General features: G+C 46.8%; 3 protein-coding genes across 3 annotated transcripts; all 3 read right to left on the bottom strand.

Moving 5' to 3' along the window:
- Positions 1-1,820: 1,820 nt before the first annotated feature.
- LOC117006389 (gasdermin-A3-like) lies at positions 1,821-5,638 on the bottom strand. Its single transcript, XM_033078800.2, has 10 exons — positions 5,404-5,638; positions 5,071-5,266; positions 4,652-4,817; positions 4,486-4,579; positions 3,971-4,004; positions 3,855-3,874; positions 3,461-3,615; positions 3,119-3,266; positions 2,338-2,411; positions 1,821-2,200 (listed from the first exon to the last, which is right to left on the bottom strand). The coding sequence occupies exons 1-10, from the start codon at positions 5,621-5,623 to the stop codon at positions 1,964-1,966; spliced, it is 1,344 nt and encodes a 447-aa protein (XP_032934691.1). The 5' UTR covers positions 5,624-5,638; the 3' UTR covers positions 1,821-1,963.
- A 5,149-nt stretch (positions 5,639-10,787) lies between these two features.
- LOC117006262 (gasdermin-A3-like) lies at positions 10,788-14,346 on the bottom strand. Its single transcript, XM_033078638.2, has 8 exons — positions 14,080-14,346; positions 13,730-13,925; positions 13,313-13,478; positions 13,147-13,240; positions 12,321-12,475; positions 11,976-12,126; positions 11,196-11,269; positions 10,788-11,060 (listed from the first exon to the last, which is right to left on the bottom strand). Exons 1-8 carry the CDS (start codon positions 14,297-14,299, stop codon positions 10,788-10,790), a joined length of 1,329 nt encoding a protein of 442 aa, XP_032934529.1. The 5' UTR covers positions 14,300-14,346.
- Positions 14,347-18,216: 3,870 nt separating this feature from the next.
- On the bottom strand, positions 18,217-22,894 carry LOC117006261 (gasdermin-A-like). The gene is given in 11 exon segments (XM_033078637.2): positions 18,217-18,453; positions 18,592-18,665; positions 19,373-19,523; positions 20,809-20,990; positions 21,170-21,220; positions 21,602-21,695; positions 21,768-21,933; positions 22,180-22,375; positions 22,527-22,781; positions 22,784-22,864; positions 22,867-22,894. Coding segments are annotated over 11 exon segments (1,515 nt in total).
- Between the last annotated feature and the right edge of the window lie 1,701 nt (positions 22,895-24,595).

Raw genomic sequence — 24,595 nt, 5'->3', positions numbered from 1 at the left:
GGGCCTCAGCACCCTCAGAAGGAGGTATTCTTCCCCAAATCCCATCTAAGCCTGCCCTCTTTCAGTTTAAACCATTCCAAAGACAAATAGCCTTCTCTAAGAGAAGAAGAAAAACTAAGCAAGAACACTGACAGAGAGCTCCCACCCACCCTGTCCCGTACCCAAAGCTCTGGGATAATGCACTTGCCTGTTTGTGGGGCGCTGGGTGTGCAGAGCAGACCACGGAGCTGCTGAGGTGATGTGGGCTCTGGAGAGCAGCAGGACTGGGGAGAAGTTCTCTGGCTTCCCTTCTGCTCAGAGGTGGAAGTGTTTATGAAATACAGGAGCTTCCCCAGTCACACAGGAAGCTCTCACCACCAGAAACCCACAGCAAAGAGTAAATTGATTTCTCTTACCTTCCTGACAGTAGCTCCCCAAAGCAGCTCCTGGTCAGGGGCAGTGTTAGACCTGATCCTTGCTAGAAGATCTCTGGCTGTTGCAAGCAGCTTCTCTTGAGTTGTTACCAGCTGTGAGGTCACTTCAGCATATTTACATCCTCATTACCCATCTTCCAGTCCTACAAATTTTCTGTTGCTTGGGTAATACTTCCTTTTTAGTCTTTGTGCAGAATCTGTTACAGGGGCTGTGGGAAATCGCGGATTTTACAGATGTCGGAGATATAAGTCTATTGCTGGAAATTTCCCAGACCAAACAGAACAAGAAGGTGTCCCTGCCTATGGCAGTAGGTGTGATTGGATGGGGTTTAAGTCTCTTCATCCCAAACCACTCCATCATTGCATATTTCAACGTTATAGAGCCAGGTATTGCTGCTGTTCATTGACAGATGGAGAAATGGACTCAGGAGGAGATATTGGCAAGAAATTCCTCCCTATGAGGCTGGTCAGGCCCTGGAACTGGTTATCCAGAGAAGCTGTGGCTGTCCCTGTGAGTATCCAAGGCCCGGTTGGATGGGGTTTGGGGCAACCAGGGGTAGTGGAAGGTGTCCCTGCCCATGGCAGGGGCTGGAAGTGGATGAGTCGTAAGATGCCTTCCAACCCGAGCCATTCCATGTTTCCTGGATACATTGCCTTGCTTGTGTGACATCAAAAACCATCCATGTGAAGATTCCAGGAGTCAAGTGCATGTTTTTACATGAATACTTGATATTTATTACTGTCTCTTAGAATACTTTACAATAGAGTAATCAAAACCATCACACTTTATTTTAGAAAGTTCTCTGCATGAGACTGTTGTGTCATATCAAGGGTCCTTATTTCTGGTACAGCTTTAATCCTCAGATTGTTCGATGTGCCATGGGACCAAAACCACACAAAAATAAGAAATTGCCCTTGAAAACACCCAAATCTTTAGAAAGAATGTGCTCTTTATTTCTAAAGTGATAATGAGAGGATTTGTATTGTTGCTCTGAAGTGCTGCTGGTGTCATTGAGGCAAGTCAGGGAGATGGGACCAGGGAGGTGTCAGTGAAACCTCAGGGATTTCCCCACCTTCCTGTCACCAGCAGTTCATGGAGTCCCTGCTGAAGCAGAGAGGAACCCGGGTAAGTGAATCACAGCTCATGTTTTCCTTTGGCTTTCGTTTCCTTTGCATTTCCCTTTTTCCTCTGCATTTACCCTACCCTTCTCATTCCCTTTATCCTTCCCTTCCCTATTTAATGATTGCAGAAGCAGCAGCAGTATTTTGAGGGAAGCAAGATTACATGAGGCACTGGTGGCAGGCCTGGGATTCTTTGACCTTGTGGATTTTCCTGTTGCACCTCAGTATTCTTGGAGAGACAGACAGACATATTCACTTTGATATCCAGCCTATCATAGCGTGAATAATTTTCTAGCCTTAAATTTGCTTTTCCCAGCTAAAACTGCCTTGAGAATTAGCAAGGATGATATTGGGAGAGAAATGTGGTTGGTCAGCAGAGATTTCCTGATGCTTTACCGAGGGTTTCCATGGGCAGGGCCTGGTGTGTCCTACTTGGAGCCACTCAGGAGGTTGAGGGCATACAGGGCCACAAACAGGGCTGCCACGGCCTCGAAGGGTTGATCCAAAGAAACAGCTGATCCATCTTCCTGGAGCTGCACTCCACTCAGCTCCACCAGTTCCATGGTTAACAACTGATCCTCCTTGTGTGGGAAGGAGAGCAGCCTGGCATCCACATGGAAAATACACATCTTATCCTCCAGGTCATGTTCTAGCAGCTTTTCAACCTTCACAGCAACAACAAAGAAAAGCAACATCATGATTTCAATGAGTTGTCAAGTTGTGACATCACTATGGAGATGTTGCTACAATTAAAATAGTGTGTGACCTCTTAGAAGGAGTCAATTTTTATGTATGTTCTCACCAGTTTCAGCTGTTGGGACAGAATCTTCCTTTCCAAGGATTCCAGCAACAGCAGCAGCTGATCATCCATTAGCTCTGCAGAAATAAACTGGGTTTGGATTCCAAACCTCACCCCAAGTTTGGTAATGGGATGGGACTGGTGAACAGGATGGGAGAGAGTAAAGAGGAGGGGAAGGGTGATCATTTCTCATAAAAAGTGCCCATTTGGTTGGAAGTTCTTTTGATGTTTGAATGGAACTGGTTTGTGCAGCCTCACAGTGAGAGTGATCTGGCTGTTACTCACAGAATCATGGAATATGGAGTTGGAAGGGACCTACAAGGATAATTGAAGTCCAGCTGCTGTCCCTGCACAGGACAACCCCAGCAATCCCAGTTTGTGCCTGAGACAGTTGTCCAAAGACTGCTGGAGCTCTGTCAGCCTTGGGGCTGTGACCATTCCCTGGGGAGTGTGTTCAGTGCCTGAGCAGCCTCTGGGATGAGAAGCTTTCCCTGATATCCAATCTAACCCTCCCAGACACAGCTCCAGCCGTGTGCTTGGGTTGTGTCTCTGGTGAGCAGAGCAGAGATTGGAGCTGGTCCTTGGGCAGAAGCTGTGACTGCACTTTGAGGGAGCAGGGAGCCCTGTGTGGGTGTGGAGGGCATTTCTGTTCTCTGCCCTCCATGGGACATGGATGTAGATTGCACTTGAGGAGGAGGAGGAGTGAGAGAGGAAGGCAGGACGGAATGGCAGGACTGGGAGTCATCCCTGTCTTGATTTCCCTCTTAAAGTCCCAAAGCCTCACCATGCAAAGCATCAAGGATGTAGGTGATTTGTTGTGCAAACACACGACGCCATATTGCAGAATGCTGTAAGATGCTGAACAGGTCTTTTAAATCTGGGCTCTCAGTTTTCAGCTCATACCCATCATTTTGCTCAGGAATATCTTCCATCTGTAGGAACAAGGGAAAGAAATATCAGGATCTATGGACAGAGACTGCAGCTTGTCCAGTACAGCAAGATGTGCTGAGTGATGGAATTTTGGATGGACAGTTGTGGCACAGGACAGGTGAGTTGTGGGGTAAGAAGTGTCGTCTTGGATGTGTCTGTATTTTTAAATTTTGTGAGTGAGAATAGTTTCACTTACTTTCTGGCTGAGCTCTTGAAGGAGGTTCTTGTCTCTCATGACAGCTTTGATGGTGTTGAAGACAATGAGCAGGCGGTCAGGACACATCTTGGAGAAAATTTGACAGCGGTATTTAACTTCACTCACCACTACTCCTAATTTTTCTTGTGAGGCACCTGCAAGTCAAAAGGGATCCTAATCTGTCACTTCTGTACTTGGAGTGCTTTAGCAGCTCTAAACCCAGAGATTGAAGCACTTATGTGAGTGTTTTTTGAAGAGATCTGGAATTTGGGCAGTTGTGGTGTCCCAGAGAAGTGGCAAATCACTTGAGGTGATTTGTTTTACAGTGGGAGATTGCATTTTAGCCAAAGCAGTAAAAGTTGTTTAAATTGATACTCTAAAATGCAATACTTACCATCACTTACATAGATTTTCCTTGTCACAGGTATAGGACCTTGCGATATTGGAACTTCCGCACTTTGCAGTTCTGCAGATTTAAGACCTTGCCATACTGGAACTACAGAACTTTGCGGTCTCACAGGTCCCACTGGGAAATAATCCAGATCTGCAGCAGGATAAAAAGAACGTTTATGGTTTTCTATATCAACTTTCCCAGTGGTGGTCACCCACCCAGATTTGTCGATCGCTCTTCTGAGTAGGAAAGAAAAAGAAAAACCAAAACTCTGCTTTGTGTACCATTTATCAACAGGAGCTCTGTAGCTCCTGAAATACAGTCTGAGGCTTCCTTCTTCTTTCCTTCTTTCCTTCTTTCCTTCTTTCCTTCTTTCCTTCTTTCCTTCTTTCCTTCTTTCCTTCTTTCCTTTCTTTACTGAGACATCTCCCTCCCTTGCAACACCAAAAGAATATCTTTGACCTTGCAAGGGCTATCTGACTTTTCCCCGGTGATTTCTGTCCCTCACACTGCCTCCACTCATTGCAGACAAGCTGAGAGTGGCTCTGCGGTGCAGTGATACTTCCTAAAACCTTCTTTCTCTTTTGCACCTTTTCTGGAGAGGAGGAATTGGTCATTTCTGGAAGTTACTTACGCCAGTATCCATCTCTAATTTGTAGCTGGATGATCCTGAAGGCCAGGGTGCAGCCCTTGGGTATGACTATGCATTGGTTATTCTGTCTGGTGCCCTGGTGAAGGAAAACAACCAGTTAGAACACGTGGGTGGAAGTGTGGGGGAAGGAAGGAGATAGAAACCAAACCTTTGCAGAGAGTGTGGCATAAAATTTGGCCTTGAAGCCCCCGTGTGCCTTGGTGGATTCCTTGTAGACAGTCTCCTCTGAGGCTTCGAGGATTTCAGTGACCACGTATAGATTGATGTCTGTTCTCTGGAGTTGTTGGATGAATGAATGATCCATGTTGATTTTTCTAAAAGAGTAAAAGTTTAGGAAGGTTCTGGAGCACCAGGAGCAGCTGAGGCAGTTGGAGGCGATAAGCATGCAGAAGAGGAGACTCAGTGAGGACCTTGTGACTCCATTCCCTGTCTAATCTGGCCTAGTTAGGAGAAATTCATGCACTAAGGTCTTAATCTTGGTTTTAGGCTGTTGAAAACCCATTGTTAACCTGGCATGGGTTGGAGGAGGGTGACTGGAGTGTGTGTGCTCCCTTTGTCATTCCTTACCTTTCTTTTGTCAGTGCCTCCAGTGACTGCAGTGAAATGCTCTTCTTCTGTGGCTTGACAGAAAATGCCTCGGAGAAGGAGGCACCTCCTTGCAGATCTACACTTGCAGGGTCACAAGGAATGCTGAGACCTCCATCAGCTTGGTCTCTACTGGTTTTTGTGAGAGGAATTTGTCTGGAATCTTGAAGCAGGGGCTCTGAAATAATTCCATGTGTTATCTTAAGCAGGCTTAAGTATATCACACATAGGAAAGCTGGTACTGTTTAGCAAGAAATGGTTCAAAAAATTATCTATCGTATTTCATAAATTCATATTGATAAATTTGGTCTTTACCTGTGCTTTCACCATCTTCTCCAGGCAGCAGCACATCATGCAGTGTGAACCCTGTCCGCTGGTAGTAGGGAGCTCGGTGGAATATGGTTTGTGGTTTTCTCTTTTTTTTCAGTAGATAGAGAGGCCTGAAGTGCTCATTGTCTGCAATGCTCTCGACAGGGACCAATTCTTCACATGGATCCATTTGATTTACAATGAATTTGGTGAGTTTTTTAAACATTCTGCTGTGGCTGAGGTTTTGAAGCAAAGCCAAGTGAATTTGTGCCTTGGGAAAGAGGCAGTACAAGTTAAACCAAATTGCTTGAAATATTAGCACAGAGTCACAGAATTAACTGAGTTGGAAAAGGCCTTTGAGATCATGTACTCCAAACTGTGACCTAACATTCCTCCTGAACTAAGCCATGGCGCTGAGTGCCACATGCTGCTTGTTTTAGAAAACATCCAGGGATGATTACTCCAGCACCTCACTGGTGGTGGAGATGATTCCAGTGACCAATCACTCTTTCAGTGAAGGAATTTTTCCTGATGTCTTTGTTCAACTTCCTCTTGTGCAGCTTAAACAGGATGTTGTAACAATGTGTTACTTTAATTATTAAGAAGTTTTCAAAATAATGACTGTTATTACCCAGGGACAGAAGTTTCACAGGGTTGTTACCAGGAGTGTTTGGAGAGGAAGCAGCAGGGGCTGTGGGTTGTTTGGTCTTGTCCTCCTTTGCTGGTGAGCTCCAGTTATGGTGCAGAGATAGCACAGGTAGCACAATCTGAGGATACTGATTTTTAGGGGCGAATGTCCACCAGAATAGAGAGAAATCAGCCCAGTCCAACTCCTTGGGCAGACCCTGTTGATCTGCAGGGGAGAGCTGATACTTGAGGGTCAGAAAGAAATCCTTGTTTGTTTTCTGACACAACTTGTTTTTATGAAACAGTTTCAGTTTCGCTTTTGTGTTTTACAGGATGGATCTGGAGAGGGGAATTTCAGCAATGCAGAATGGTTTGGGTGGGAAGGGACCTTAAAGCTTGTCCCGTTCCTCTCCCTAACATGGTCAGGGACACCTTCCACTATCCCAGGTTGCTCCAAGCCCCGTCCAGCCTGGCCTTGGACACTACCAGGGATGTGGGCCGGCTGATGGCTGTGCCTGAGCACCCTCACACAGAGGAATTTTTTCACCATATCCCATCTAACTCTACTTTCATTCCATTTGAATCATTCTAAAGACAAAGAGTTTGGTGTGCTCAATGTTAGTAGCTCTTCCTGGTTCTTTCCCTTAGAAGCTTGCAAGAAGAGAGGAAAACTAAACGAGAACACTGACAGAGAGAGCTCCCACCAACCCTTGCCCATACCCAACACTCTGGGATAATGCACTTGCCTGTTTGTGGGGCGGTGGGTGTGCAGAGCAGACCACGGAACTGCTGAGGTGATGTGGCTTCTGGAGAGCAGCAGGAATGGGAGAAATTCTCTGGCTCTCTGCCAAAGGGGCGGAAGTGTTTGCTAAGTATCGGAGCTGTGAGTTTCACAGGAAGCTGGCACTCCCATAAACCCCGAGCAAAGAGTAAAATAATTTCTCTTACCTTGCTGACAATAGGCTCCCTGAAGCAGCACCTGGGCGGGAGCAGCATTAGATCCAATCATTGCTGGCAGATCTCTGACTGTTCACACCAGATTTAGTATTGCCTATTGTTATTTCCAACTTTTCTGTTTTACCATCATCCTCCACGGTGTTCAGTTCTCTCCAAATCTCCATTGTTTGTGGAAGTATTCCTTGAGCAGAGTTTATTATATGGACTTTGGATAATGCAAAATTCTGCAGATGTAGGAGATGTAAACCCATGCCTGGAAGTGTCCAACATTGGACTGGGCAGGAAGATGTCCCTGCCTCTGGCCACAGGTGGGACTAGATGGGCTTTAAGTCTCTTCAACCTAAACCATTCCACCATTGAATGATTCAATTTTATAGAGCCAGGTAATGTTGTACCATTTTTACAAGTGGAGAAATGGGCTCAGAAGGGGATGTTGGCAAGAAATTCCTCCCTGTGAGGCTGGTCAGGCTCTGGCACTGGTTGCCCAGTGAGAGAGTGGAAGGTGTCCCTGCCCATGGCAGAGGCAGAATGGATGAACCTTAAGGAGCCTTCCAGCACAAGGCATTCCATGTTTCCTGGATATATTACCATGCTTGTATGAGAGCAGAAGATACCTATATGAAGATTCCAGAACTCAAGTGCAACTTTTTACCTGAATATTTCACTTTTATTAGTCTCTCTTAGAATACTGCACAAAGGAGTAATAAAAATATTCACACTTTATTTAGAAAGTTCTCTACATGAGATTCTGTATCCACAGCAAAAAGAAGGCTGTAAGAAAAAAACCCTAAAACTTTGTACACAACATTCCTTTGAAAAACTCTCCCAACTGAGGGTTCAGCTGATTTAACTGATCTAAGGAGTATATGGACACACCAACACTCACATGCTTAAAAGATGTCCTAGGCAATGCTAAAGCAACATATGTCACAATATTAATGTGTTAACCCACTACTGTCCTCTCCTCGAGGGCCAGTACCGAGTTTCTAAAAACAACCCAAAACTGAACAGTGATTCAAACATAAAAGTACAGAAATTTCACAAAAATAAAACACACCCAGCGTATAAGGCGCACTTCTCGGTTTGGATCAAAATTTCAGTCAAAAAGGTGTGCCTTATACTTGTGAAATTGCTGTGCTTGAGAATGGGTACCCCTCCATTTAGTTTCTTCCAGAGGCTATTTCCTTGCAAGTGTTTGGACTGTTTACCAGGCTGGCAGGTCTGTGAAACGACTCCCAGGTCAGGATCCCTGACTGAGGAGCACCAGGCTGGGAGGACTTGCTGGTTTTCTGAGTGTCCTGGAGCAGGGGCTGCCGTACGCCGTGGATACGTGCGTGGTGCTGACAGTGGCTGAGGAGGCTTTGCCCAATGTGGAATGGGACAGGCTGCTGCCAGTTCCTGAGAAGGCTTCCAACCTTTCAAAAGCTTTTCTCTTTCATTGCAGAACAAACCATATAATCTTGAAATGCCTTCTTACCAGGATTTGTTTCTCCGTCACAGGAGATTTGAACTCTCCACGTAATGATTGCCCTCTTCATGATACAGGACAAGTGTGAGAGGAAATCTGTCAAGTGTGATGTGATCTGTCAGTGAAGAGAGGCCCTGGCGGCCGTGGGGCAGCACCGAACCAAGCCCGCAGGGCGCTGGTGGCAGGGCAGTGCTGAGCCAAGCCCACACAGCCCCAAGCCGAGCCAGGAAACCCTGTGATCCCGCGATTCTGTTACTAATTGGTAACTTTGTGAAAGTTGCATGTGGATCCTTGCTATGAACGAAAGTGCGGCTTATAATCCAGTGCGGCTAATATAGGAAAAAGAACGAAAAGTTACCGACACCTGGAAGTGCGGTTTATAATCAGGTGCGGTTTATACTTGTGAAATTACTGTAATGTGAAAAGGACTCACACTAACAACCTCCATCCACCCCGCCAATGTTGTCGTTTGTAGGGTCTTGAAGATCCAATAACAATTCTTCGGGTACGTACTGGTTTGAAAGCAAACCTGGTGACAGACTCCAAGTCAGAAATACAATTTAATAAGAATAAAAGAGAAAAATAAAAGACAGGGAATGGTACCCTAGAGAAACCACTGACAGAGTCAGCATACAACCTGACATCCTGCTTGTTAGGGTGGTGGGAGCAGTCCAGATGAAGTGGTCTTGTTAAAGTAGTGATTGTTTAGAAAGGTCTGGTAGCTCTTGTGCTCTGGAAAGCAGTGGGTAAGGGCTGCTTTGGTGTTCTAAATGTCAGTTTGTATCTAGGTGTGAAATGCTTGTCTCCTCCCCCTGGGTGGAACATCTCACAGAGGGATGATGTAATTTAATCTGTCATGCAGTAGGACTCAATGGCCCATGAGCAGAAGATATCTTCCTGGAGGATGGGTAGATCATGGGAAAGATAAAGAGCACTGCCCCATCTGTTTTTTAACAGATGTCCCCTTAGCAGAGGATATCTGCCATGGAGATAAGAATCACTGCCCCACCTGGTTTCAACAGTTCATGAAGATGGTGATAGATAGAATATGTACTTTTGGGCACATCTTCACATTGTAACCTAGGACAAGGTACCGACAGATATGGAGCACAGAAGATTATGGATTACCTCAGGCCTCTTAGGCATGGTCTAACTTCTGGAATGTGTTGCATGATTGGTGGATAACTTCACCTTCTACAGATGTAGAGGATGAAGTTCCCACTTTTCCCAGAACCCAGTGGGGAGCAGGACCTCCTCATGGTTTGGGTGTGACAAGCCATAGCACATCGTTGTTGCTACCTTGCTGCCTTTCACTGCAGTGTAGGATTTCTTGGAGCTGAAATTCAAGTGGCAGAATGGATGTAAAAAGCCAAGTAGGCTATACCACCAACTGCTAGAAGTCATGGAATCATAAATATTTTTTGTAGACCTGGAAGAAAACTACATCCTCTTAAAGATATGCCTTGCCTCAATTTGTGACCTCTTGAACAGCCTGAGTTGCATAGATATTTAAAAGCAATCCCAGCAGAGCTGTGAACATCTAAGGAAGCCTTTCACTGAGTGCATGGAAAAAGGTTTGAGTTAGTCAATAATTATTTTCTATCCTACCTCATTGTATGCATGAAGTGTGAGTGGATGAGAAAGTTGCTAAGTGCCCTTATTTCTGGTATGGATTCTATCCTGATTTTGTTGGTTGTGCCATGGGACCAAGACCACACAAAAATAAGAAATGTCCTTTGAAAACACCCAAATGCTTAGCAAAAATTTGCTCTTTATTTATTAAGTGATAATGAGAGTATTTGGAGTGTTGCTCTGAAGTGCTGCTGGTGTCATTCAAGCAAGTCAGGGAGATGGGACCAGGAAGATTTCAGTGAAACCTCTGGGATTTTCCCACCTTCCTGTCACCAGCATTTCATGGAGTCCCCGTTGAAGCGCAGAAAGACCAAGTAAAGTGAGTCACTGCTCCTTTTTTCCTTTGGCTTTTGTTTCCTTTGCATTTCCCCTTTTCCTCTGCATTTTCCCTACGCTTCCCATTCCCTTTATCCTTCCCTTTCCTATTTAATGATTGCAGAAGTATCATCAGCATTTTGAGGGAAGCAAGATTACATGAGTCACTGCTGGCAGGCCTGGGATTCTTTGAGCTTGTGGATTTTCCTGTTGCACCTCAGTATTCTTGGGGAGACAGACAGACAAATCCACATTGATATCCAACCTACAATAGCATCAAGCATTAATTTTCCCGCCTTAAATTTGCTTTTCCCAGCCAAAGCAACCTTGAGCATTAACAAGCTGATATTGGGAGAGAAAGGTGGTTGGTCTGCAGGGATTTCCTGATGCTTTATAGAGGATTTCCCTGGTCAGGGCCTGGTGTGTCATGCTTGGAGCCACTCAGGATGTTGAAGGCATACAGGGCCACAAACAGGGCTGCCACGGCCTCGAGGGGTTGATCCCAAGGGAGAGCTGATCCATCTTCCTGGAGCTGCACTCCACTCAGCTCTACCAGTTTCATGGTGAACAGCTGTTCCTCCTTGTGTTGGAAGGAGAGCAGGCTGGCATCCACTTGAAAATTACACATCTTATCCTCCAGGTCATATTTCAGTACCTGTGCAACCTTTAAACAATAATAAAAAAACCAAAATCGTGGTATCAATCAGTTGTCAAGTTGTGACATCACTATGGAGATTTTGCTAAAATTAAAATAGTTTTTGCCCCCTTGAAAGGAGCCAAGTGTGATGTGTGTTCTCACCAGGTTCAGCTGTTGGGACAGAATCTTCCTCTCCAAGGATTCCAGCAACAGCAGCAGCTGATCATCCATTAACTCTGCAGAAATAAACTGTGTTTGGATCCCAAACCTCACCCCAAGGTTGGTAATGGGATGGGACTGGTGAGCAGGAAGGGAGAGAGCCAAGAGGAGGGGAAGGGTGAACATTTCTTGTAAAAAGTGCCCATTGGATGGAAGTTCTTTGGATGTTTTGATGGAACTGGTTTGTGCAGCCTCACTGTGAGAGTGATCTGGCTGTTACTCACAGAATCATGGAATATGGAGTTGGAAGGGACCTACAAGGATAATTGAAGTCCAGCTGCTGTCTCTGCACAGGACAATGCCAACAATCCCAGTTTGTGGCCAAGAGAGTTGTCCAAAGACTGCTGGAACTCTGTCAGCCTTAGGGCTGTGACCATTCCCTGGGGAGTGTGTTCAGTGCCTGAGCATCCTCTGGGATGAGAAGCTTTCCCTGATATCCAATCTAACCCTCCCAGACACAGCTCCAGCCATGTGTCTGGGTCGTGTCTCTGGTGAGCAGAGCAGAGATTGGAGCTGGTCCTTGGGCAGAAGCTGTGACCGCACTTTGAGGGAGCAGGGAGCCCTGTGTGGGTGTGGAGGGGATTTCTGTTCTCTCCCCTCCATGGGACATGGATGTAGATTGCACTTGAGGAGGAGGAGGAGTGAGAGAGGAAGTCAGAAGGGAATGGCAGGACTGGGAGTCATCCCTGCCTTGATTTCCCTGCTAAAGTCTGAAAGCCTCACCATGCAAAGCATCAAGGATGTAGGTGATTCCTCCTGCCAGCTGAAGAAGGCAATCTCTTGGAGAATGCTGTAAGATGCTGAACAGATCTTTTAAGTCTGGGCTCTCAGTTTTCAGCTCATACCCATCCTTTTGCTCAGTTATATCTTCCATCTGTGGGAACAAGGGAAAGAAATGTCAGGATCTATGGACAGAGACTGCTGCTTGTCCAGTACATCAAGATGTGCTGAGAGAGGGAATTTTGGATGGACAGTTGTGGCACAGGACAGGTGAGTCATGGGGCAAGAGGTGTGGTCTTGGATCTGTCTGTATTTATAAATTTTGGGAGTAAGGAAAGCTTCACTTACTTTCTGTCTGAGGTCTTGAAGGAGGTTCTTGTCTCTCATGACAGCTTTGATGGTGTTGAAGACAATGAGCAGGCGGTCAGGAGACAAGCTGGAGAAAATTTGACAGTGGTATTCCACTTCTCTCACCACTTCTTCTAATTTTCCCATTGATTCATCTGTAAACCAGAGTGAGACCAAATCTGTCACTTGAGTTCTAGGAGTTCATTAGCAGCTCTAAAACCATAGTTTGAAACATTTGTGTGAGTTTTTATAAGAGATCTGGAATTTGGGCAGTTGTGATGTCTCTGGGAACAGGCAAATGCATCACTCGAGTTGATTTGTTTTACACTGGGAGATTCAATCTTACCCAGAGCAGGTTAAAGTTGTGCAAGTGCAAGCAGTAAAATACATTACTTACCACTATTTCCATATGATGCAATTGCCAAAGATCGTAGTAGGAAATATTTCAGATCTGAAAGAGGATAAAAGGCACAGTTTTCTATATCAGCCTTTCCAGATTCCTCACTTGGTTCTCACAATGAAAGGAAAAGATCCACTAAAACTCTGCTCTGTGTGCCATTTATCACCAGAAGCTCTGCAGCTCCTGAAATGTAGATCTGAGATTTCCTTCTTTCCTTTCCTTATTGACGCCCCAACGAAAGTGCATCTTTGGCCTTGCCTGGGTTATCTGACCTCTACCAGATGATTTCTGTTCCTTACACTGCCATCACCTATTTGCACACAAGCTGAAGGTAGCTCAGGGGCCAAGTGATACTTCCTAAAATGTTCTTCCTTTTCTGCACTGTTTCTGGAGAGGAGGAATTGCTCATTCCTGGAAATTACTTACGCCATGCTCCATCTTCAATGTGTAGAGGGATGGTTCTGAATGCCAAAGTGCAGCCCTTGGGTATGACTATGGTTTGTTTGTCCTCACTGGTGCCCTGGTGAAAGAAAACAACCAGTTAGAACATGTGGGTGGAGGTGTTGGGGAAGGAAAGAGAGAAAAGCCAAACCTTTACACAGAATGTGGCATAAAATTTGGCCATGAAGCCCCCGTCTGTCTTGGTGGATTCCTTGTAGACAGTCTCCTCTGAGGCTTCGAGGGTTTCAGTGACCACGTATAGATCCATGTCTGTTTTCTGTAGTTGTTGGATGAAGGAATGATCCATGTTGATTTCTCTATTAAAAAATAATTTGAAATGGTTTAGAACACAAGGATCAGCTGAGGCAGTTGGGGGTGAATAAGCCTGTGGAAGAGGAGACTCAGTGGGGACCTTGTCACTCCATTCCCTGTCAAACCTGGCCTAGTTAGGGGAAATTCATGCCCTAAGATCTTAATCTTGGTTTTAGGCTGTTGAAAACCCATTGTTAACCTGGCATGGGTTGGAGGAGGGTGACTGGAGTGTGTGTGCTTCCTTTGTCATTCTTACCTTTCTCTTCTCAGTGCCTCCAGTGATGGCATTGAAATGCTCTTCTTCTGTGGCATAATAGAAAACTCTTTGGAGAAGGAGGCACCTCCTTGCAGTCCTGCACTTGCAGGGTCAAATGAAATGCTGAGACCTCCATCAGCTTGGTCTTTGCTTGTTTTTGTGAGAGGAAATTGGCTGGAATCTTGAAGGAGGGGCTCTGAAATAATTCCATGTGTTATCTTGAGGAGGATTACACAGACTCAGCACAGTAAGTAAATGACACATAGGAAAGCTGATCATGTTTAGCAAGAAATGGTTCAAAAAATTATCTATCGTATTTCATAAATTCATATTGATAAATTGGTCTTTACCTATGCTTTCACCATCTTTTCCAGGCAGCAGCACATCATGCAGTGTGAACCCTGTCCGCTGGTAGTAAGGAGCTGGATGGAATATGGTTTTTGGCTTTCTCTTTTTTATCAGTAGATAGAGAGGCCTGAAGTGCTCATTGTCTGCAATGCTCTCGACAGGGACCAATTCTTTGCATGGATCCATTTGATTTACAATGAATTTGGTGAGTTTTTTAAACATTCTGCTGTAGCTGATGTTTTGAAGCCAAGCCAAGTGAATTTGTGCCTTGGGAAAGAGGAAACACAAGCTAAGGCAAATTACTTGTCATAATAGGAGGACATTGTACCAAAGCGTGACTTTAAGGTTTTAAAATAACGACTCAAAATCCCCCTCATTGTCCAAGGACGCAAGTTTCACAAGGTTTTCACAGAAAGTGTTTGGAGAGGAAGCAGCAGGAGCTGTGGGTTGTTTCTTCATTTCCACTTTTCCTGGAGAACCCCAGTTATGGTGAAGAGAGAACACAGCTGGCACCGTCTGAGGATGCTGATTTTAGGTGCAAGTGTGCCCCAGAGAGAAATCAGCCCTGCCCAACCTTGTTTTGGTCTGCAGTGGAGAGCTGGTGTTTGGGGGCCAGAAAGAAATCCCTGTTTGTTTTCTGACACAGCTTGTTTTGATCAAATGTTTCAGATGCGCTTCTCTGGTGTTTTATGGTATTGAACTGGGAGAGAAATCAGATAATCCTGGCTGGTTTTGGGAAACTGGTTTTCCCTGGTGGGAAAGGACCTTAAGGCTCATCCCATTGCCTTCCCTGCTGTGGTCAGGTACAGCTTGCAGTCTCCCAGGCTGCTCCAAGCCCTGCACAACCTGGTTATAGACACTTCCACAGATGGGGCAGCCACAGCATCTCTGGACAATGTGTTCTGGGGCCTCAGCACCCTCAGAGGGAGGATTTCTTCCCCAAATCCCATCTAAGCCTGCCCTCTTTGAGTTTAAACCATTCCAAAACTAAATATTCTTCTCCGCGTTTAGAATTAAAACCAAACAGGAACACTCACAGAGAACTCCCACCCACCCTGTCCCATACCCAAAGCTCTGGGATAATGCACTTGCCTGTTTGTGGGGCACTGGGTGTGCAGAGCAGACCACGGAGCTGCTGAGGTGATGTGGGCTCTGGAGAGCAGCAGGACTGGGGAGAAGTTCTCTGGCTTCCCTTCTGCTCAGAGGTGTGGAAATGTTTATGAAATATAGGAGCTTCCCCAGTCACACAGGAAGCTTGCACCACCAGAAACCCACAGCACAGAGTAAATTGATTTCTCTCACCTTGCTGACAGTAGCTTCTCAAAGCAGCTCCTGAGCAGGGGCAATGTTAGATCTGATCCTTGCTGGAATATCTCTGGCTGTTGCAAGCAGCTTGTCTTGAGTTATTTCCAGGTGTCAGGTCACTTCAGCATATTTGCATCCTCTTTACCCATCTTCCACTCCTAGAAATTTGCTGTTGCTTGTGTAAGACTTCCTTTTTAGTCTTTGTGCAGAGTCTGTTACAGGGGCTGTGGGAAATTGCGAATTTTACAGATGTAGGAGATATAAGTCTATTGCTGGAAGTCTCCCTGACCACACAGGACAGGAAGATGTCCCTGCCTATGGCACTAGATGGGAGTGGATGGGGTTTAAGTCTCTTCATCCCAAATCATTCCATGATTGCATATTTCAACGTTATAGAGCCAGGTATTGCTACTGTTCATGGACAGATGGAGAAATGAATTCAGGAGGAGATATTGGCAAGAAATTCCTCTCTATGAGGCTGGTCAGGGCCTGGAACTGGTTATCCAGAAAAGCTGTGGCTGTCCCTGGGTGTGTCCAAGACCAGGCTGGATGGGGCTTGGAGCAACCAGGTATAGTGGAAGGTGTCCCTGCCCATGGCAGGGGCTGGTAGTGGATGACTCATAAGGGGCCTTCCAACCCGAACCATTCCATGTTTCCTGGATACAACACCTTGCTTGTATGACATCAAAAATCATCCATGTGAAGATTCCAGGAGTTAAGTGCATGTTTCTACATGAATACTTGATATTTATTAGTGTCTCTTAGAATAATTTACAAAGGAGTGAGTAATCAAAACTTTCTCATTTAATTTTAGAAAATTCTTTAATCAGGATTGCTGTGACCACATCAGGGGCCCTTATTTCTGGTAGAGTTTCAATCCTGAGTTTGTTGGATGTGCCATGGGACCAAAAACATACCAAAATAAGAAATTTCCTTTGTAAGCACCGAATTAATTAGCTTGAATATGCTCTTTATTTATAAAGTGATAATGAGAATATTTGTAGTGTTGCTCTGAAGTGCTTCCCCATGTCCCTCCAGCAACTCAGGGAGATGGAACCTGGGAGGTTTCAGTGTAACCTCTGGGATTTCCCCACCTTCCTGGCACCAGCAGTTCATGGAGACCCCGCTGAAGCACAGAAAGACCAGGGTAAGTAAATCACTGCTCCTGTTTTCCTTTGTATTTCCCCTTTTCCTTTGAATTTCCCCTACCTTTCGCATTCCCTTTACCCTTCCTTTTCTCATTTATCAATTGCAGAAGCAGCAGCAGCATTTTGAGAGAAGCAGTGTTATAAGTGGATGACATATTATTGGCTTTTCGCAACTATTGGGATAAATGCTGTATGTATAATGTTAACATAGCTTTGTTGTATGAATATAGGTTTTCTCTTTTCTTCTAATAGCAAAAGTTAAACATAAATTTTTTAGAGATACTATGCTGAAACTACCCACCCAGTTGAGATAACAGCCCGTGAACGTGTGATGGGGTCCTGCAGCTGACACAACAATTATCAACACTCACTGGCTTCAAAAGTCCAGGACCACTACGCAAATTAAAAGATGATAAGAAGATGATTAAAACCACAAGCCAAGAAACATGCGTGATCTAAAAAGACGGACCCAAGGAGTGGCCATGCTAAACAGCTCCTAGAACATGTTATTAAACATGAGGGACGATGAATATGCAACAGGTTGATGTATTGTGAAGTGTATTTAAAGGGGCTTTCCCGAAGTAATGGAGTGCTCTTGGCAGCTTGCCAAGCATCCGACTGTTTTAACCCTTTGCTTTATGTGTGTCTCCTATTGTCTTTTTATGAAACCTTTTAAATTTTACCAGGACAGTGAAACGTGTTTTTCACAGCAGGATTACATGAGGCACCAGTGGCAGGCCTGGGATTCTTTGACCTTGTGGATTTTCCTGTTGCACCTCAGTATTCTTGGGGAGACAGACAGACAAATCCACACAGATATCCAGCCTATCAGAGCATCAAGAATTACAGTAATTGCACGATTACAAGCCGCACCTGATTGTAAGCCGCACCTCCGGGTGTCGGCAACCTTTAGGCCTTTGTCTATATATAAGCCATACCTAGTTATAAGCTGCACTGTCCTTTGCAGCGAGGATCCACGTGCAACAAAGTAATGAATTAGTAACTGAATTGCAGGATCACAGGGTTTATTGGCTCTGCTCGGGCCGGGGCGGGATCGGCCCACTCAGCGCTGCCAACAGGGCCAGGTGGCCCAGCTCGATGGTGCGGCTCGGCGGGGCAGTCCGGGGCTGGCCGCTGCCTGGCTTGCTCGCCCTGACTCGGCACTGCCCCGTGGCGGCAGGTGGAGACGGAGCCTGTCCGCTCCTGCGGCGGGAGCCCAACTGCACTCACGGCGCACGGAGCCCCCCGCCTTCCCGCACAGGTTGCGGGGTAGAAGGGAGCCCCCCGCCTCCCCCCCGAACCGCGCTGCCAGCACGGAGCCCGCCGTTACCCTCTGCGCAACTGAGTAACCAATTTGTAACAATCACACAATCCTGGGTTTTACAGGCAGGTGCTCGGCTCGGAACCTCGGCGAGCACTTCCAAGTTTGGAAATTTCACAACTTTTTTCACATACTGGCCGCTCCTGAGCGTAAGCCATATTTCTGGATTGAGATCAAAATTTTAGTCAAAATGGTGCGGCTTATAATTGTGAAATTACTGTAATTTTCCAGCCTTAAATTTGCTGTTCCCAGCTCAAGCTGCATTGAGAATTAACAAGGATGGTATTCGAAGAGAAACGTGGTTGGTCAGCAGGGATTTCCCGATGCTTTACAGTGGGTTTCCCTGGGCAAGGCCTGTGTGTGTCCTACTTGGAGCCACTCAGGAGCTTGAGGGCATACAGGGCCACAAACAGGGCTGCCATGGCCTCAAAGGGTTGATCCAAAGAAACAACTGTTCCATCTTCCTGGAGCTGCACTCCACTCATCTCCACCAGTTCCATAGTTAACATCTGTTCCTCCTTGTGTTGGAAGGAGAGGAGGCTGGCATCCACATGAAAATTACACATCTTATCCTCCAGGTCATGTTTCAGGAGGTGTTCAACCTTCACAGCAACAAAAAAAAAAAAGGAAACTCATGATTTTAATTAGTTGTCAAGTTGTGACATCACTATGAAGATGTTGCTAGAATTAATATAGTCTGTATCCCCTTGAAAGGAGCCAAGTGTGATGTGTGATCTCACCAGTTCCAGCTGTTGGGACAGAATCTTCCTTTCCAAGGATTCCAGCAACAGCAGCAGCTGTTCGTCCATTAACTCTGCAGAAATAAACTGGGTTTGGATCCCAAACTTCACCCCAAGTTTGATAATGGGATGGGACTGGTGAGCAGGAAGGGAGAGAGCCAAGAGGAGGGGAAGGGTGATAATTTCTCGTAAAAAGTGCTCATTTGGATGGAAGTTCTTTGGATGTTTGAATGGAACTGGTTTGTGCAGCCTCACAGTGAGAGTGATCTGGCTGTTACTCACAGAATCATGGAATATGGAGTTGGAAGGGACCTACAAGGATAATTGAAGTCCAGCTGCTGTCCCTGCACAGGTCAACCCCAACAATCCCAGTTTGTGCCTGGGACAGTTGTCCAAAGACTGCTGGAGCTCTGTCAGCCTTGGGGCTGTGACCATTCCCTGGGGAATGTGTTCAGTGCCTGAGCACCCTCTGGGATAAGAAGCTTTCCCTGATATCCAATCTAACCCTCCCAGACACAGCTCCAGCCATGTGCTTGGGTCGTGTCTCTGGTCAGCAGAGCTGAGATTGGAGCTGGTCCTTGGGCAGAAGCTGTGACTGCACTTTGAGGGAGCAGGGAGCCCTGTGTGGGTGTGGAGGGGATTTCTGTTCTCTCCCCTCCATGGGACATGGATGTAGATTTCACTTGAGGAGGAGGAGGAGTGAGAGAAGAAGACAGGAGGGAATGGCAGGACTGGGAGTCATCCCTGCCTTGATTTCCCTTCTGAAGTCCCAAAGCCTCACCATGCAAAGCATCAAGGATGTAGGTGATTCCTCCTGCCAGCTCAAGGAGACGCCATTCTGGAGAATGCTGTAAGATGCTGAACAGATCTTTTAAGTCTGGGCTCTCAGTTTTCAGCTCATACGCATCATTTAGCTCAAGAAATTCGTCCATCTGTGGGAAGCAGGAAAAGAAACATCAGAATCTATGGACAGGCTGCTGCTTGCCCTGTAGAGCAAGATGTGCTGAGTGAGGGAACTTTGGATGGACAGTTGTGGCACAGGACAGGTGAGTCATGGAGCAAGAGATGTCGTCCTTGATGTGTCTGTATTTATAAATTTTGGGACTACAGTAATTTCACGAATACAAGCCGCAGCAATTTGACAAAAATTTTGGTGGAAACCCGGAAGTGCGGCTAATAGTCCGGTGCGGCTAATATATTAATAATTTGCTGACATTTACAACCCCAGACGTGCCAGCCAGAGTGCCGAGCCAAGCACCGGCCAGTAAAAGCCGGCATTTCGCAATTGTTACAGTGTTACCATGTCGCCCTGGCTCCCTGCAGGCAGCACGGGGGGCGGGGAGAGAGGCGGGAGAGCTCTCTTTCCTCCTCTGCTGCAGCCCAGGGGAGGAGGAGGGGGGGGGGGGGGGCGCCGCCATTGCCGCGGCCCGGGGAGGAGAGGTGGGGTGGGGGGGGGAGGGGGCGCGCCGCCATTGCCGCGGCTCGGGGAGCCGACGGGGGGGGGCGCCGCCATTGCCGCGGCTCCGGGGAGCTGACGGGGGGGGGCAGCGCCGCCATTGCCGCGGCCCGGGGAGCTGACGGGGGGGGGCGCCGCCATTGCCGCGGCTCCGGGAGGACGCGGGGGGGCCGCGCCGCCATTGCCGCGGCCCCGGGAGCCGACGTGGCGGGGGCGCTGCCATTGCCGCGGCTCCGGGAGCCAACGGGAGCCCTGCGCAGCCATTGCCGCGGCCCGGGGAGGGGCGGGGAAGTGCGCGCCGCCATTGCCGCGGCTCGGGGAGGAGGCGGGGTGCTTTGTCCCTGCCCGCCGCCGGCGCCACGGGCGCGGGAAAGCTCCGTCCCCGCCCGCCGCCGCTGCCGTAGGAGCGGGGGAAGCTCCGTCCCTGCCTGCCACCGCGGGGCAGCGCCGACCCGGGGTGACCGAGCCCAGGGGCAGCAGCGGCCGGCCCCGAGTGGCAGCACTGGGCTGGGCCACCTGGCCCCGTCAGCGGCCCCTAGTGGGCCGAGCCTGCACAGACTTAGCTCAGCCAGTAAACCGCGCCCTCCCGCGGTTCTGTTACTAATTGCACGCGGGTCCTCGCTGCGAACGACAGAGCGGCTTATATTCGTGTGCGGCTTATCTATGGACAAAAACCGAAATATTTGCCAACACCCAGAGATGCGGCTTATACTCAGTGCGGCTTGTATTCGTGAATTTACTGTAATTAAATCTTCACTTACTTTCTGTCTGAGCTCTTGAAGGAGATTCTTGTCTCTCATGACAGCTTTGATGGTGTTGAAGGAAATGAGCAGGAGTTCAGGAGACAATTCAGGGAAATTTCCGCAGTAGTCTTTAACTTCCGACATCACTTCTTCTAATTTTTCGTCACTTGAGTTCTCGGAGTTCATTAGCAGCTCTAAATCTAGAGTTTGAAACACTTGTGTGAGTGTTTCTGAAGTGATCTGGAATTTGGGCAGTTGTGATGTATCAGGGAAGAGGCAAATGCATCACTGCAGGTGATTTGTTTTACAGTAGGAGATTCAATCTAAACCAAAGCAGGTAGAAGTTTCACAAGTGGAAGCAGTGAAATACATTACTTACCATCTATTCCGTCTGTTACTCTCACATTTTCTAGTGTGAAATATTCCAGATCTGAAAGAGGATAAAAGGGAAACATTTCTATACCAGCCTTCCCATATTCCTCACTGGTCTTCTGAGAAGGAAAGGAAAAGAAACACCAAAACTCTGCTTGCTCTGTGTGCCATTTCTCATCAGGAGCTCTGCTGCTCCTGAAATGTAGATCTGAGATTTCCTTCTTTCCTTTCCTTATTGACCCCCCCAACCAAAGTGCATCTTTGGCCTTGCATGGGTTACCTGACCTCTCCCAGTTGATTTCTGTTCCTTACACTGCCACCACTTCTTTGCACACAAGCTGATGGTAGCTCAGGGGCCAAGTGATACTTCCTAAAATGTTCTTCCTCTTCTGCACTGTTTCTGGAGAGGAGGAATTACTCTTTTCTGGAAGTTACTTACGCCATGCACCATCTTCAATGTGTAGAGGGATGGTTCTGAATGCCAGGGTGCAGCCCTTGGGTATGACTATGGTTTGTTTGACCTCTCTGGTGCCCTGGTGAAAGCAAACAACCAATTAGAACATGTGGGTGCAGGTGTTGGGGAAGAAAGGAGAGAGAAGCCAAACCTTTCCAGAGAGTGTGGCATAAAATTTGGCCTTGAAGCCCCCGTCTGCCTTGGTGGATTCCTTGTAGACAGTCTCCTCTGAGGCTTCGAGGATTTCAGTGACCACGTATAGACTGATGTGTGTTCTCTGGAGTTGTTGGATGAATGAATGATCCATGTTAATTTTTCTATTAGAAAATAATTAGAAATGGTTTAGAGCACAAGGATCAGCTGAGGCAGTTGGGGGTGATAACTCTGCAGAAGAGGAGGAGGCTCAGTAGGGACCTTGTCACTCCATTCCCTGTCTAACCTGGCCTAGTTAGGAGAAATTCAAGGTCTTAATTTTGGTTTTAGGCTGTTGAAAACCCGTTGTGAACCTGGCATTGGTTGGAGGAGGGGGACTGGAGTGTGTGTGCTCCCTTTGTCATTCTTACCTTTCTCTTCTCAGTTTCTCCAGTGATTCCAGTGGTACACTCTTGTTATGTGTCTTGATAACAATCTCCTTGGAGAAGGAGGCACCTCCTTGCAGATCTGCACTTGCAGGGTCACATGGAATACTGAGACCTCCATCAGCTTGGTCTTTGCTGATTTTTGTGAGAGTAAATTGGCTGGAGTCTTGAAGGAAGGGCTCTGAAATAATTCCATGTGTTAAACAGGATTACACAGACTCAGCACAGTAAGTGCATCATACATAAGAAAGCTGATGCTGTTCAGCCACAAATGGTTCAAAAATGTTATCTATGATATTTAATAAATTCCTATTGATAAGTGTGGGCTTTACCTGTGCTTTCACCATATTCTGCAGGCAGTAGCACATCATGCAGTGTGAACCCTGTCTGCTGGTAGTAAGGAGCTGGGTGGAATATGGTTTTGGATTTTCCTTTTCTTTTCAGTAGATAGAGAGGACTGAAGTGCTCATTGTCTGCAATGCTCTCAACAGGGACGAATTCTTCGCGTGGATTCGTTTGATTTACGATGAATTTGGTGAGTTTTTTAAACATTCTTCTGTGGCTGAGGTTTTGAAGCAATGCCAAGCCGAGTTGGGAAAGAGGCAGCACAAGCTAAGGCAAATTACTTGACATAATAGGAGGACATTGTACCAAAGCATGACTTTAACATTTTAAAATAATGACTCAAAATCCCCCTCATTGTCCTAGGACACAAGTTTCACAGGGTTGTCTCAGAGAGTGTTTGGAGAGGAAGCAGCAGGAGCTGTGGGTTGTTTGTCCTTGTCTCCCTTTCCTGGAGAACCCCAGTTATGGAGCAGAGAGAACAGAGCTGGCACACTCTGAGGATGCTGATTTTAGAGGGAAATGTGCCCCAATATAGAGAGAAATCAGCCCAGCCCAACCTCACTTGGCAGGCCGTTTTGGTCTTCAGTGGAGAACTGGTGTTTGAGGGCCAGAAAACAATCCCTGTTTGTTTTCTGACACAGCTTGTTTTGATCAAATGTTTCAGATTTGCTTTTATGGTGTTTTAAGGAATACAACTGTGGAGAGAAATCAGACAATCCAGACTGGTTTTGGTAAACTTGTTTTCCGTGGTGGGAAGGGACCTTAAGGTTCATCCCATTGCCCTCCCTGCTGTGGTCAGGTACAGCTTGCAGTCTCCCAGGCTGCTGCATCCCCTGTATAACCTGGTTATAGACACTTCCACAGATGGGGCAGCCACAGCTTCTCTGGACAATGTGTTCTGGGGCCTCAGCACCCTCAGAGGGAGGATTTCTTCCCCAAATCCCATCTAAACCTGCTCTCTTTGAGTTTAAACCATTCCAAGGACAAATAGCCTTCTCCAAGTGAAGAATTAAATCTAGAAAGGAACACTGACAGGGAGAGCTCCCACCCCTCCTGTCCCATACCCAAAGCTCTGGGATAATGCACTTGCCTGTTTGTGGGGCAGTGGGTGTGCAGAGCAGACCACGGAGCTGCTGAGGTGATGTGGGCTCTGGAGAGCAGCAGGACTGGGGAAAAGGTTTCTGGCTTCCCTTCTGCTCAGAGGTGTCAAGTGTTAATGAAATACAGGAGCTTCCCCAGTCACACAGGAAGCTCTCACCACCAGAAACCCACAGCAAAGAGTAAATTGATGTCTCTTACCTTGCTGACAGAGGCTCCCGGAAGCAGCTCCTGGGCAGGGGCTGTGTTAGATCTGATCCTTACTGGAAAATATCTGGCTGTTGCAAGCAGCTTGGGAGCTCTTCCCAGCTGTGAGGTCACTTCCTCATATTTACATTTTCATTACCAGTCATCCACTGACAAAAAAATTCTGTTGGTTGTATAATACTTTCTTTTTAGGATTTGTGCAGAGTCTGTTGCAGGTGCTGTGGGAAAGTGGGACTTCTACAGTGTAGGAGATCTAAGTCCATTGCTGGAAATTTCCCAGACCAAACAGGAGAGGAATGTGTCCCTGCCTGTGGCAGTAGGTGGGAGTGGATGGGCTTTAAGTCTCTTCAACCCAAACCATTCCATCATTGCATGATTCAACTTTACAGAGCCAGGTAATGCTGCAGTTCGTTGACCAATGGAGAAATGGGTTCAGGAGAGGATAATGACAGGAAATTCCTCTCTGTGAGGCTGGTCAGGCCCTGGAACTGGTTATCCAGAGAAGCTGTGGCTGTCCCTGGAGTTTGGGGCAAACAGGGATAGTGGAAGGTGTCCCTGCCCATGGCAGGGGCTGGAAGTGGATGAGTCATAAGGGGCCTTCCAACCTGAACCATTCCATGTTTCCTGGATACATTGCCTTGCTTGTATGACATCAAAAACCATCCATGTGAAGATTCCAGGAGTCAAGTGCATGTTTCTACATGAATACTTGACATTTATTAGTGTCTCTTGGAATACTTTACAAAGGAGT

Source organism: Catharus ustulatus, chromosome 23 (assembly GCF_009819885.2).
Source record: "Catharus ustulatus isolate bCatUst1 chromosome 23, bCatUst1.pri.v2, whole genome shotgun sequence".
NCBI lineage: Eukaryota > Metazoa > Chordata > Aves > Passeriformes > Turdidae > Catharus > Catharus ustulatus.
The sequence above is the reverse complement of the archived record's forward strand: the minus strand, read 5'-3'. Positions and strand labels throughout refer to the sequence as shown.

Coding starts and splice junctions, on each gene's coding strand:
- LOC117006389 (XM_033078800.2), bottom strand. CDS start 5,623: ATGTTTAAAAAACTCACCAAATTCATTGTAAATCAAATGGATCCATGT. Junction 4,580..4,651: donor ATGCCACACTCTCTGCAAAG/GTTTGGTTTCTA, acceptor TTCCTTCACCAG/GGCACCAGACAGAATAACCA. Junction 3,267..3,460: donor TTCAAGAGCTCAGCCAGAAA/GTAAGTGAAACT, acceptor TTGTTCCTACAG/ATGGAAGATATTCCTGAGCA.
- LOC117006262 (XM_033078638.2), bottom strand. CDS start 14,299: ATGTTTAAAAAACTCACCAAATTCATTGTAAATCAAATGGATCCATGC. Junction 13,241..13,312: donor ATGCCACATTCTGTGTAAAG/GTTTGGCTTTTC, acceptor TTCTTTCACCAG/GGCACCAGTGAGGACAAACA. Junction 12,476..13,146: donor CATTGAAGATGGAGCATGGC/GTAAGTAATTTC, acceptor TCTGGTTTACAG/ATGAATCAATGGGAAAATTA.